General features: G+C 39.7%; 1 protein-coding gene across 1 annotated transcript; it reads left to right on the forward strand.

Moving 5' to 3' along the window:
- The first annotated feature begins 4,468 nt into the window (after positions 1-4,468).
- On the forward strand, positions 4,469-11,526 carry LOC119913171 (type I phosphatidylinositol 4,5-bisphosphate 4-phosphatase-A-like). Its single transcript, XM_038732525.1, has 7 exons — positions 4,469-4,730; positions 7,012-7,193; positions 8,155-8,261; positions 9,142-9,253; positions 9,415-9,467; positions 9,600-9,690; positions 11,021-11,526. The coding sequence occupies exons 1-7, from the start codon at positions 4,628-4,630 to the stop codon at positions 11,162-11,164; spliced, it is 792 nt and encodes a 263-aa protein (XP_038588453.1). The 5' UTR covers positions 4,469-4,627; the 3' UTR covers positions 11,165-11,526.
- Positions 11,527-12,157: the final 631 nt, after the last annotated feature.

Consider the following 12,157-nt stretch of genomic DNA (forward strand, 5'->3'; position numbering starts at 1 on the left):
TCTGTAAGGGAGACGCCAACCACCCTCCTGAGAAAATTCATTTTGGTCACTAAGCCATAATTATCAAGAATAAAACAAAAAAAAGGCTTGACAGATTTCATTTTATTAATTAACCTAGAATATATAATATATATACACTTATTGAATTAAATTACAGAAGAATATTCTAATTTTCTGAGATGCACTATGCTAGACATACTGTACGTAAGACTCAGTGATCCAGCAGGGACTGGACATGAGGCTTGGGCTTTTGAAGGGAGGCTGGTTGGGCTACGTGACAGTCAGTTGTGTCAAAACTGACTGCAGTCAGGTGAGGAACAGGCAACAAAGCAGGAAGCCCGCAGCCACCAACTGAGAGAGACACAGACAGATAAGAAACACAGACAGAAAAAAAAACAAAATACACCAAGCACACCACATTCACATCAAGGTAAAAAAAAAAGTAACAAAAAACACACTCACTCCCACACCAGCTGTCACTTTCAGGAGTCACGGCACAGATAATAAAAATTAAATTTAATATTTAAGCCAAGTGTTTATGTGTGTGTTGGTGTGTGAGTTTTCACATTGTTTTTGGCAGCAGTTCCTCCATCCTGTTCGTGATAGAGGTTAAAGGTGCCATAGAATGGAAAACTTCGGTATTTTATTTCAAGACTACAGCTTTGGGAATATCAATAAATTGCCTTTGCATTGTCTGATTTATTTGTTAACATCCTAACTTTGATTGGATGTAAAACTGCTTCAAATGCAACCAATAATCCTAATTAAAAATGTGTTGTTACCTTTAACGACTGTCACCCCTCCTCGCCCCCCTTTCACGTTCACTCCACCTTAAGTCGGATTTTCCGACTCAGAGAGTGGCTAACCTGGCTAGTTTTAAACAATGGCTGGCTGAGCGAGGTTTTCTGACTTGTTTCTGGAACCTGGTCAACTCGGGTGTGACGTCATTCCCAGTTCTGACCTCCGACCTCTGAGGAAAGTAGAACGCAGCATAAATAGTCAACAAGGTCCAGCTGCGGACTGTAGCACTGCTCACGCCGCGCCCCTCGCGGTACAGTCTGTAGCCTAATGATTCAAGCATATCCAACATATGCAGCCTGCAGACAGAAGTTGACGGAAGTTGAACTTCCAAATATGGTTTGTCCCAGACAAAACGTGATGACGTTCATCTCGGCTTACGTACATGATAGATCCTAATGCAAACCGTTTTATTCTTTAGAAGCCAACAACAGAACTTTAAATACACTTCTGAGAAGTTTTTAGGCGAGAAATCAACTGTGTAGATTTCGAAGATCGTTAGTTTTACGAAAATTGGCAGCGAATCGAAAATGTGTTCAAAGGTTTTCGGAGTTGAGAAGCTCCGCAAGTGCCGACGGGTGTTATATAGCTGCAGTAATGTTACTGGAGGCTGCACGGCAACACAATGGAGGTTAACCCTATCTGCTAGCGCCGCTGTAGGGTTAACCGGTTGACATGCATATAATCAATAACTTTAGGCACATTCCCGGGTTAGGGTAAGAGGAATATACTTCGAGGGGCTGTCAGGAATAGCTAGCTAGCTCCGGTTAACTCCCCCAGGCCCAGTCACACAGACCACTGCAGCCAACACACCAGACGTGTCCAGCAACAGCTGATAATGTTCGTACCGCTGTTATTCTGTCAATAAATTCTCAGTAATGTTGTTAAGTTTTAACCTAAATCGAGACACATCTGGCTCGTGATGTAACATTACAGAATATTCTTGGTTTGTGAAACTTAAAATCACTTTGGAAGAAATAAAATATACAACAGTGATATGAATTGAAACATTCATACTAGTATTTGCAGTAATTATAGTATAAATATACTATATACTAACTAAATTTTAACACATAACGTACACTGATTACTACGTTGACACTTGACACCTCTTTTTTTAAGGCTCTTTTTTTTATTTAACAACTATGCTTGGGCCAAGCGGTTGTTTCCACATATACAGTCTATGTTCCACACCAGTGGAAGCTGGATATTAAAGGCAAGCTGTATCAACAGTTAACAGTCCCGTTGCATGGCACAAATAGAAAACCAAAGACAATAACACGACCAGCAAGACTGGTACATCTGTTTATTGAGCATGTCCACAAATGTTACATGTAAAATTAATAAAAAATAATAAAATACCACAATACAATAAAATAAGATTTAAAAGAAAACACAGAACAATAAAAAATATAGGTAAGGATCTTAATAAAAATATAAAACTAAAGATTATATGCTTATTTAGGTAACATTAAAAAATGTATTTATTTATTTATTTTATTTTATTTTTTACTTATTTGTCCATTAAAATCGTAGATTCAAATCCCGCCTTATAGTCTGATGAATTTTGACCTACACCGAGACCCGCGCTCACGCCACGACCCCTATAAATAGTTGATTTCCCCTACCAGTCACTCTGAACCTTTTTATATACAGTCTATGCTCAGAACTGATGAAGGGCAAAAGGCAGGGTACATCCAGTCAGGTCACCAGTCTGCACTGTAACAAATTGCTGCAGTTTCTACAGTAACAATTTCAGAAACTTGTTTTGTCATTTTACAGAGGTTAACTGTAAAACTGTAAAAACGAACAAAAAAAAGTTTATTATGGGTCCAAAATAATTACAGTTGTTGACAGCATTTTTCCACAGTAACATATTGTAAAATTGCAGGCAAACTGCGTTTTAACTGTAGATATTACAGTTAAATGCTGTTGATATTGGATTACGTTGCAAAAGGTGGTTTGAAAGAGGAGCTGCTGCGCCTGCTGGAGTTGTTCACAGCCATTCTGGTCAATGCTTGTGCTCACACCAAAAGTGTCTCTCAGCTTAGCTCAGGAGAGAATATGCAGCCAGTGTATTTTTCACGAAAACTGTGTGCGAGTTCAATGTCAAAACGTTTTGCACCGGTTTGCAACGTTTTCAGATTGAACGGCATGTTTCCTCGAAACGTTGCGCGACGCTCTGCAACAGGCTTCCAGATATGTTTGCTCCCGTTTGGTGGGTGTGTCTCAGGTGTTACCCAATCAGCTGCGTAAACTTTGTAAACACAACGGTGTTAAAAAGGCAGGATAATGCAGTGCGCTTGCTTACACAGCAGGGTGTTCAGGGGACCACCGTTTCTGTTGGAAAAAACGTTTTGATATGTTTTGTCTGCGCTGAACCAGGAGTGAAGGGACTGTTTTGGCTGCACTTTAGTCTTTCATGTAGAAGCTTAGAGAAACTACTTTACTTTTGTAAAAAACACACTTTAGTTATAAAGCATCTTCACTTTAATCACCCTTGGGCTTAAAGTACATTTACTTTGATTTGATGCACACACATTAAGACTGAGCATGATGTTCTATTTACAAATAAAGTTTGATGAATGCATGTATTGTGTTATTGAGGAGAGAGTGCTGGGGAAATAGGGTTGGGTGTGCTTGTGTAGGCTAACTATGGCAGGGGGTTATTGCATGGGATGGGGAACACAAACAGTCCAAGATTTCGAAATTGGACCACGAACCAATCAGTGATTAGTCAATGAAGCAGTTGCTGCTTCGAACGTCACATGTCACGTGATCACGCTTCAGCGTTGCACTGCCATCACTACAAGGAGCTGACATTGTTGAGAAACTGTGTTGAATTTAAAAAATGTTGTGTTACAGCTCTGATTCCAATTTAATTGTAAAATGTGAAGATAAGCTAATACAATGTTTATTAGGTAAAAAACAAATACTAACTGTAAAAGAAATTCTACAGCAACATATTGTATTGTAACGACTTAACAGCTACTTACTGGCAACTGTAGTTGTCAAGTAATTTATGTAATTTGAACAGAATACAAGATAATGTTGTAAATTAGATTACTATTTATTGTTGTTTTATTGTAAACACCTTATTGGCAAATATTTGCCAGGTATTTACTGTAAATTCTACAGTCAGTTTGTTACAGCGATCACAGGGCTACTTAAAGTACATATTGCTAGAAAAATAGTTGGGTTTCTATAAATAACATTCACAGAGCAAGGTCTAGACCTCGTCTTTTATGAAAAGTGCTATGAGTGCTGTTGTTGTGATTTGGGGTATATAAATAAAACTGAATTGAATTGGAAAATACTTTTACTCAAGTAGAATTTTGAACTTTTACTTCTAACAGATTATTTTCACAGTGTGAAATTGTTACTTTAACTTTAAGTAAAGGTTTTGATTACTTCTTTTAACCACTGACAGATACATAGGAAGCTGTAAATTTACCCAAACCTAGGTACCCCGCTTGAAAAGGTTTACGGCCCCCAGTAAAGGATGCTTTAAAGCCTATTAGTATTTGAACCATAGACTGTATATAAAAATCGGCCCTGACAGTCAAACTGCGCTTTTGAACCCACCCATCGCAGCCGAGCTCTCTCATTGGTCGAGCGCGCTGTCCATCACAGCAGTGACTCAGATCACAGTCATGTGACAGATGTTTTTGTTACTTCGCTTCCGCCTTCAGTGTTCTCGCTGTGTCATGTGGATGTCAACGACCCAACCTGACAGGCGTTGGGCTTGAAGTCTCCTCCGCGACTTAACTTATCCAGAAATCTCTGTCGGGGGTCTAAGGGGCCAAAGACCGGTGTCCGGTGGGAGCCAATGGCGGACGGGGAACGGTCACCGCTGCTGTCCGAGCAGCACGACGGGACCAACGGCTTCTCTCCCGGTGTCAGCTCGCATGGATATCCGTCAAAACCGCACAGTATGTCCGCTGTTTCGTTTGCCACGCTAGCCACAGCGATACAGCCATATTTATAGGCTTCTGGGACAGCAAAATGTACTATTTTAGTTTGTATTTAGGCTGAGGAGTGTCGTCAACATGTCAGTGGTCCCAAATATACACACTATAATAACAGTAATGTCAAACTGAAGTTTGGTAAATAGAATTGGCTGTTTGTAGGAAAAGACGTGGTGACAGCGGGGGAACTTGGCTGACTTATGTTTATCCTGAATAACAAGCAGGGAAACAGATCCTCCGTGTTAATTGTACTAACAGCTCCTCTCCCACAGGGGGGATGTGTACAGAAAGAGAAATATTAACTATGTAATAAAACCAAAACCTGACAAACAAATAGGGACACTAAAGACAGAGTCACACATATTCATGGGTTTGGCAGTCCTCTCTGTCAAAAATGAACTGTAACCAGATAGATTTTGTGCAATTATTACAAAGAACAAGAGGTAAAGGCATATATGACCCTGTTTGCATCATGGATACAAGGTCAAAGGTCAGCCAGGCTCTCATTTAGATGTAAACAGTTTTTTAGGACATCTGTTATTTATCTTACTTGATTAAGCGACTGGTTCATCTACAGAACATGAGCTTGACAACATTTGTAATAATCTTTTTAATTAATTTATCAAGTAAAAGCGCCACATGTCCACTTCTCAAATGTGAGGATTATCTGCTTTTCTTATATCATTGTAAATTAATTATTTTGGGCCGGATAGACGGACAAATTAAGCAATTTTTAGACAGCACATTGAGCTCTGAAAACATGTAAAGTGTTTTTGTTCAGTATTTACTGACGTTTTGTAGACTAAAAGATGAGTCAAAACATCAACAGAAGAATCAATAATGAAAATAATCAGTCCTAATTCAGTTTGAAGGACTCAAGTATTCTACAGTTGTATCCAGACTTGCCGACGACTATATGTCTTACTCCGTATTTGATCTTGTTTGTCTCTGCTTTACATCTTCCCTCTTTTTTTCTGTCTTCCTTGATAACATTTGGCCTTTGGAAGTCTCACTCACTGATAAAGCCTTGTTAACTGATAAAATTGTTGTTTGTACTAAGCAATACATGCTCACTGTAAGAAGATAGTTTCATAGTTAATGTTTAAAGAGGAAATTGATGTTACACAGGTTATCAGCTGTAACGTGTCCTCCAGTGATGTTACAGCAGGGATGCTCTTAACTCTCTCTAAAGTCAACTAACGTTTTCACAATGACAGTGCTAACATGCTAATGTTGAGGCTATGTTTACCATGTTCACAATCTTAGTGTGCCATGTTAGCATGCTAACATTTATTAGATAGCAGTAAAGCAGAGCTGAGGCTGATGGGAATGTCTTCAGTTTTGCAGATGTTTGATCATAAACCCAAGTACTGGACAAATTATAATTTCGACCTGATGAGGCCGCTAGATGAAAAGTCGGGACCACTAAAGTTATTACACTTCATCAGCATCAGAAGGAGCTTTATTGCCAAGTAGTGTTCACCACATACGAGGAATTTGTTTTGGTGATAAGGTGCTACACGCAGACAAACATACAGTTGACATAAATAAATGTAGAAATATATAAATATGGAATAGACAATGCAAGTGATATAAGAATATTAAAGACAATAGAGAAAAGGAAGTAAATCTTCTGCTGGGCCTTCTGGGTGATGGAGGTGATGTTCAGCTCCCACTTGAGGTCCTGGGAGATGATGGTACCCAGGAAGAGGAAGTAGTCCACTTTGGCGACGCGGTAGTCACACAGGATGATGGGGGAGGGTGGGGCTGTGCTCTTTCTGAAGTCCACTGTCTTCAGAGCGTTGCGCTCTAGACTGTTGTGGCTGCACCAGGTCACCAGATGGTCGATCTCCCACTTGTAGGCGGACTCATCCCCACCTGAGATGAGTCCTTGACAGACTGGTGACTGGAGGTGCAGATGTTGGTATAAAGGGAGAAGAGCAGAGGGGAAAGAACGCAGCCTTGAGGGGAACCGGTGCTGATGAGGACCATGAATGTTATTTCATAGGAATCTATCAGTCTTTTTTGAAATATTTCAATGTGGAACAAAGTGGTGGACCTGCATTGACATCCACACAGCCTAGCATAGCTTTTTTTTAAAAGGGGGGGAACATACATTATTTTTATTTATATCAAGTTTGGAATTGAAAAAGTATTGTTTTGATATTGGTACTGAAACTCTGGAATCGTTTTGACAATGATCTGTTACTAAACAGTTTTTCCTCCTGGTTGTCTCTGTCTCCAGGTTTGGCGCCGTTCTCCAGCTCGGTGGTAACAGGTGATCCTCCACCCCCCTATTCCCCACAGGGCAGCCCAGACAGCAGCAGCGCTCCGGTCATCAGCTGCCGGGTCTGTCAGAGCACCATATCTGTGGAGGGAAAGACGCACCAGCATGTGGTGAAGTGCAGCATCTGCAACGAAGCTACGGTGAGTGCAGCGGACGAGTCTTCTTCAGTGTCGCATCACAGGACATTAGACTTGGATTTTGCCTTTAACCCGTGAAAACAACCTCTATTTTTGCTCACAGCTCTCTCACAGTGTTGCCTAAGCAAAAAGTGGTGGAACCAAACATTTTGTCCCACATCAACCTTTTTTCCCACTTTGTGTTACAGTACATTGTGTAGCGAAAAACAAGATGCAGTACCTTCAAAATGAACAATACAGAGAAAAAAACTTTCCTGTTAGTCTTACCTATGCACCATTTTTTACGATTGTTCTGTTTGAAGACCATTGAAACACTTTGTGTGTGTTGACTTCTGTACATTTGGGTCATATTGTAGTGTTATAATTATTAGTACTGTATAGGGCAGATCACTTAATCAAAATCTTTTGAAATCTCAATAAGGCCTACTGCTATTTTCAACATATTTGTTTCGTACGGATCCTTGCAAAAATCACCCCATAATCATTTAGATATGCTTTTCAATGAAAAATCTGACTAATCATATAAAAAGTATCATAGTACCTCCAATAATCATATTGCAAATGCAGTATCAGTCAAAATAATCACAATTAGATTTTTTTATTTTATTTTTTATCGTACTGTATGTCTGAATCAAAAGACTTAGTACATTAAAAAAATTTAGATCTGTTAGCTTTTTACCTTGTTAGATATGTTTTCACCAATCTGAAAGCATCTGAAGGTTGAGAACTACTGCGGTCAGAACCCATAAAATATCAGACTTTTGAGTGTCATGTTTCAGCAGCCAGACATTGACAGTGTCTCCAATTTCCTTTCCCAGGAAGTGGGACAGGCAATTTTGCAGATGAGATCAAAATAGAACCACTGACAACTATTTAGAACGCAAAATTAGTAAAACCTAGACACTGAAGCTGAAAAAGTTTTAGGTTTCTTATTGTCCTCTCCTTTGTGTCCCTCTCTCTGCAGCCGATAAAGAACGCTCCTGTTGGAAAAAAGTATGTCCGCTGTCCATGTAACTGTCTTCTGATCTGCAAAGTCACGTCGCAGAAAATCGCCTGTCCAAGACCGTACTGGTGAGACGGAGAAACAGTGTGGGATTATTTTTCACCCATCTCAGCTTTGGCTTGTTTTCACACCATCTGTGCAGAAGACGCCATTCATCCGTCATCCATTCAGCAAAATACAGTCATGGATGAGATGGTGTTGTTGTTGTTTTGAAATCATTCTGTTTGTACAGCTGGTTCAAGAGATTGTTTTAATATTACATAATATTACTTTATTTTCTGGTGCAGCTCAAGTAATAAAGGTTTTTGCAAAAATCTGCCTAAATCTCAGTGGAGTAACAACAAAGGAGAGCATTAACATTAGTTAAGAGTACAGCTTCTCCCCATACGACCAAATGACAATCATGTGTAAATTGTGGATGCTGGTTTTAAAATTTTAATTTTGTAATTAAATAGTGTTTGCAAAGCAGATCCAAAAGAGCAGAGAGTCAGCTGGACTGTATCTCGTCTCTCCTGCTATAAATCATCACAGACAAGGGTTACTCTCGAACACTAGATGTGATGGGTTACAACACTCTTACAGGAATATTACTGTAATTTTGACGTTCGTTTCTACAAAACATGTTAATATATTTTTTATATTTAAATCTGCATTTACAAATATCCAATGTGTTTACTAGCTAGTTGCTAACATTGTTTTTTGGTGCTGTTTGGACAGTGGGTTTATGTATTTATTTATTTACAACACAATCTAAAATTTATGAACTTAAAAAAGTACTTTGGATTGATCCCCAAATCAATTGACTTTCCTCACACTTCTCGTGTATCTTATACAGTTCACGTGGGATTGGTCAGGGTTGCCTTCAGTGATTTTGAGTTTACGTGCAAGCCCCACCAGCTTTTAGATATTTAAAATCATCTCCCTTTCTTAATGTTTTTTTCCTGCCAGTAAACGGGTCATCAACCTGGGACCAGTTCACATCAGCAGTGACAGTCCTGAACCGCAGCATCAGCCTGTCGGCATCAGGATCATCTGTGGGCACTGCTCTAATACATTCCTGGTAGGACACACTCACACACACACACGGTGCAGGTTTCACTTCTGTATTATTTGATTTTTAGCCACATGTCTAAATCTGTTACAGGGTTATTTGCTGATGTATCTTTGTGCGATTCTTGAGATTCAGATACACTCAGACTGACGTTTCACTTCCTCTTCCAGTGGACTGAGTTTTCAGACCGGACCTTGGCCCGATGTCCACACTGCCGAAAAGTGTAAGTACCTCAACAATTCTGTGTGTGTGAGACTTAAAGATAGGCGAACCTTTTCCACCTTGTCTTGTGACTAAACCATCCTACAAATATTTTGTTGTCACTATTACATATTTTTCTGGCTTCCATTTCCAGCTCTTCTATTGGTCGAAGGTACCCCAGGAGGAGGAGCCTGCTGTGTTTCCTGCTGTTCGTGGTCCTCGCTGCCTCCACTGCAGGACTTATGGTTTGTTTCTGTGTGTGTGTGTGTGAGGACATTTGAGTAATGACAGTTTTAGACTTGTAAAATGTTGGTAGCACAAACTGAAATCTTGATTTTGTGTGGATAAAAATGTGGTTGTTCACATGTGATAGACTGTATCAGAAATATGTTTAACAATGTGCAGTAAAGTTTGTGTCAACGGGACATTTTTATTTATATAGCCCAATATCAAAAATCACAAATTTGCCTCAAGGAGCTTTAAAATCTGTACAGAATACGACACCCTCTGCCCTTAGATCCTTGGTTCCTATAAGAGAAAACTCCCCCAACAACACCTGTAACAGGGGAAAAATAAGTCTTTAGTCCAACTATTCTTTAGATGTACAGGTTAACTTTAGATTAACCTTTTTGTCTTGTGACTCCTCAAAATGGAGCAGTGTCTACTTGTGACCCACCTCCCAGCTTACAACCTTGGTGTTAATGTGAGATTTGGGAAGTTCAAGAGAAGGGATTGGTGCAGAAACCTGGTATTTTACGGCGCCGGGGGCAAAATGATTAAAGGCTATAATGTATTGATCTGACACACACAGAGAAGCTGCTCTCATTGACAATGATGGCGAGAACTAAACGCTCAAAAGTCTGGTTACACTTCACTGGAGTCTATGCTGACGATGCTCAATGCCGCAAACGCAACAAGTCTCAAGAAAAGGCAGCTTTATTAATCAATCAAATTAAAATTTGTACCATTTGTTATTATTATACATGCATTAACATAGAGAGATGTCAGAGCGAGATGGCCGCCATGTAGTCGCCGCCTGAACAGTTAGGGGATCAGGGCCTTGCTCACAGGCACCTTCGGCAGTGCCAAGGAGGTGAACTGGCATCTCAAACCCTCCAGTTCCCAAGCCAAGCCACCATGGAGCCATCCGGCCGACCGTCTTTTGCACATAAGGGCGGAAACAAGAGCAATCTTTCAAAACATCTAGCGAAAGTGCATCGCTTTCAGGGGAAGAGATGCACCGCGTTAGACTGCCTTGCTCGTAGTTCATCTCTCGTTGCCCCATCCATGTTATGTATGCTGGAAGCCTACAGCCCATTTGGAGTTGATTGAAAATAACCAATAGCTAAATATGGGTGCGTTCATAACAAAAAGTACGAACAAGAGTACCGTTAAAGTACCGAATTGATAAGCAGTAGCGTTAAGAGTAGTAGTACCATTAATGATACCCTATTATTTAAAAATAGATAGATATTTTTCTTAATTTTTTAATCCTTCTGCAGCCCCTCAGATTTCTCTTCAGGTTGGGTGCCGCTGCTTGAAAACCCTTTTGCATGTCTGTCTCTTTGTGTTCAGGTCGGGACGTGGACTCCCGCCCAGACCTCTAAAGGGATCTACGTTTCGTGGGTGCTGCTGATCCTGCTCGTTCTGTTCACCATGGCAAGAGCCATCCACTGGTGGTGTCTGAAAATCAGCGACCCCATATCCAACATCACGTAGAGAGAGAGAGAGAAGGAGAGATTTCTAAAATCATGTCTTCTTCGGCATCACAAACTGGGGATGGTTGTTACACGTGTGCAAAGAAGTTTGGTAAGATAAAGGGAGAACAAAAAAGGGTAGTTCGAGATGAAGGCGGACAGATATATAGGCGGGACTAAAGAGAGCAATACAAAAATGTATTTCAAATCATTTGTTTTTGACCCAGTAGTTTATTTTAAGGCCTGATGGAGCTTTTTGTGGAGCAATTAAAGTGGCCAGCAGCTGTTCAAAACAAAAAAAAATGTTGGTTCCCCAAAATCACAAAGAATCAGAGGAATAAAAAATAATTAAAGTAATAAGATTCGGGTAAACACAGTTTATCAGTTGAGCAGTGATTGCATGGATAGATTGAGGTGTTAATGCAGAGAAGATGGGTGTTTTAGTCAGACTTTAAGTTATATAATTATACTGAATGGGGGTAAAAACAATTATTAATCTTCAAATCAATCAAACTGCTCACATGGAGGGAAGAAACGAGAGCTGCTTATTTTTGTTATTTTTTAAATTAAATTCCAATCTTTTACTTAACTTAACATTCTCATTCTCCTCAAGTTCCCCACCACTGAATCCCACGTTACTGCTTCCAACGTAATAAGTAACTAGAAAATAAAATGAAAGATGCTCCTTTTTTAAAGGAATATTTTGACATATTAGGAAATGGTCATATTCGCTTGCAGGGAGTTAGATTTAAAGCCCCCCCTCCAGTGTATTTTGACATTTCTGTGATATTTCATATTTTTCTGAGTCGTTTCCTTACAATGTTGATTACCCACATAGTTCGCAAAATACAAATGGCCAAAGCAACAGTGTTTGCTTTCTGCTTAGCATCAATGAGCAGTGTTTGGTAAATCCACAATATATTTATCATGTAAATGTCTTACCAACAACAAAGACTGAAAACATGTGTACTGGAACAAAATAACCCCATGTGCTCATATCATTTAAATACATTTT

Source organism: Micropterus salmoides, unplaced genomic scaffold, assembly GCF_014851395.1.
Source record: "Micropterus salmoides isolate LMB-PRFRI ecotype aquatic unplaced genomic scaffold, ASM1485139v1 Ms_hic_scaffold_2, whole genome shotgun sequence".
NCBI lineage: Eukaryota > Metazoa > Chordata > Actinopteri > Centrarchiformes > Centrarchidae > Micropterus > Micropterus salmoides.

What these genes read in the sequence shown, in the direction of transcription:
- LOC119913171 (XM_038732525.1), top strand. Translation starts at nt 4,628, where the DNA reads ATGGCGGACGGGGAACGGTCACCGCTGCTGTCCGAGCAGCACGACGGG. An exon ending in TGTCCACACTGCCGAAAAGT is followed by an intron (nt 9,468 to 9,599) that starts GTAAGTACCTCA and finishes TTCCATTTCCAG; the next exon opens with CTCTTCTATTGGTCGAAGGT. An exon ending in CCTCCACTGCAGGACTTATG is followed by an intron (nt 9,691 to 11,020) that starts GTTTGTTTCTGT and finishes CTTTGTGTTCAG; the next exon opens with GTCGGGACGTGGACTCCCGC.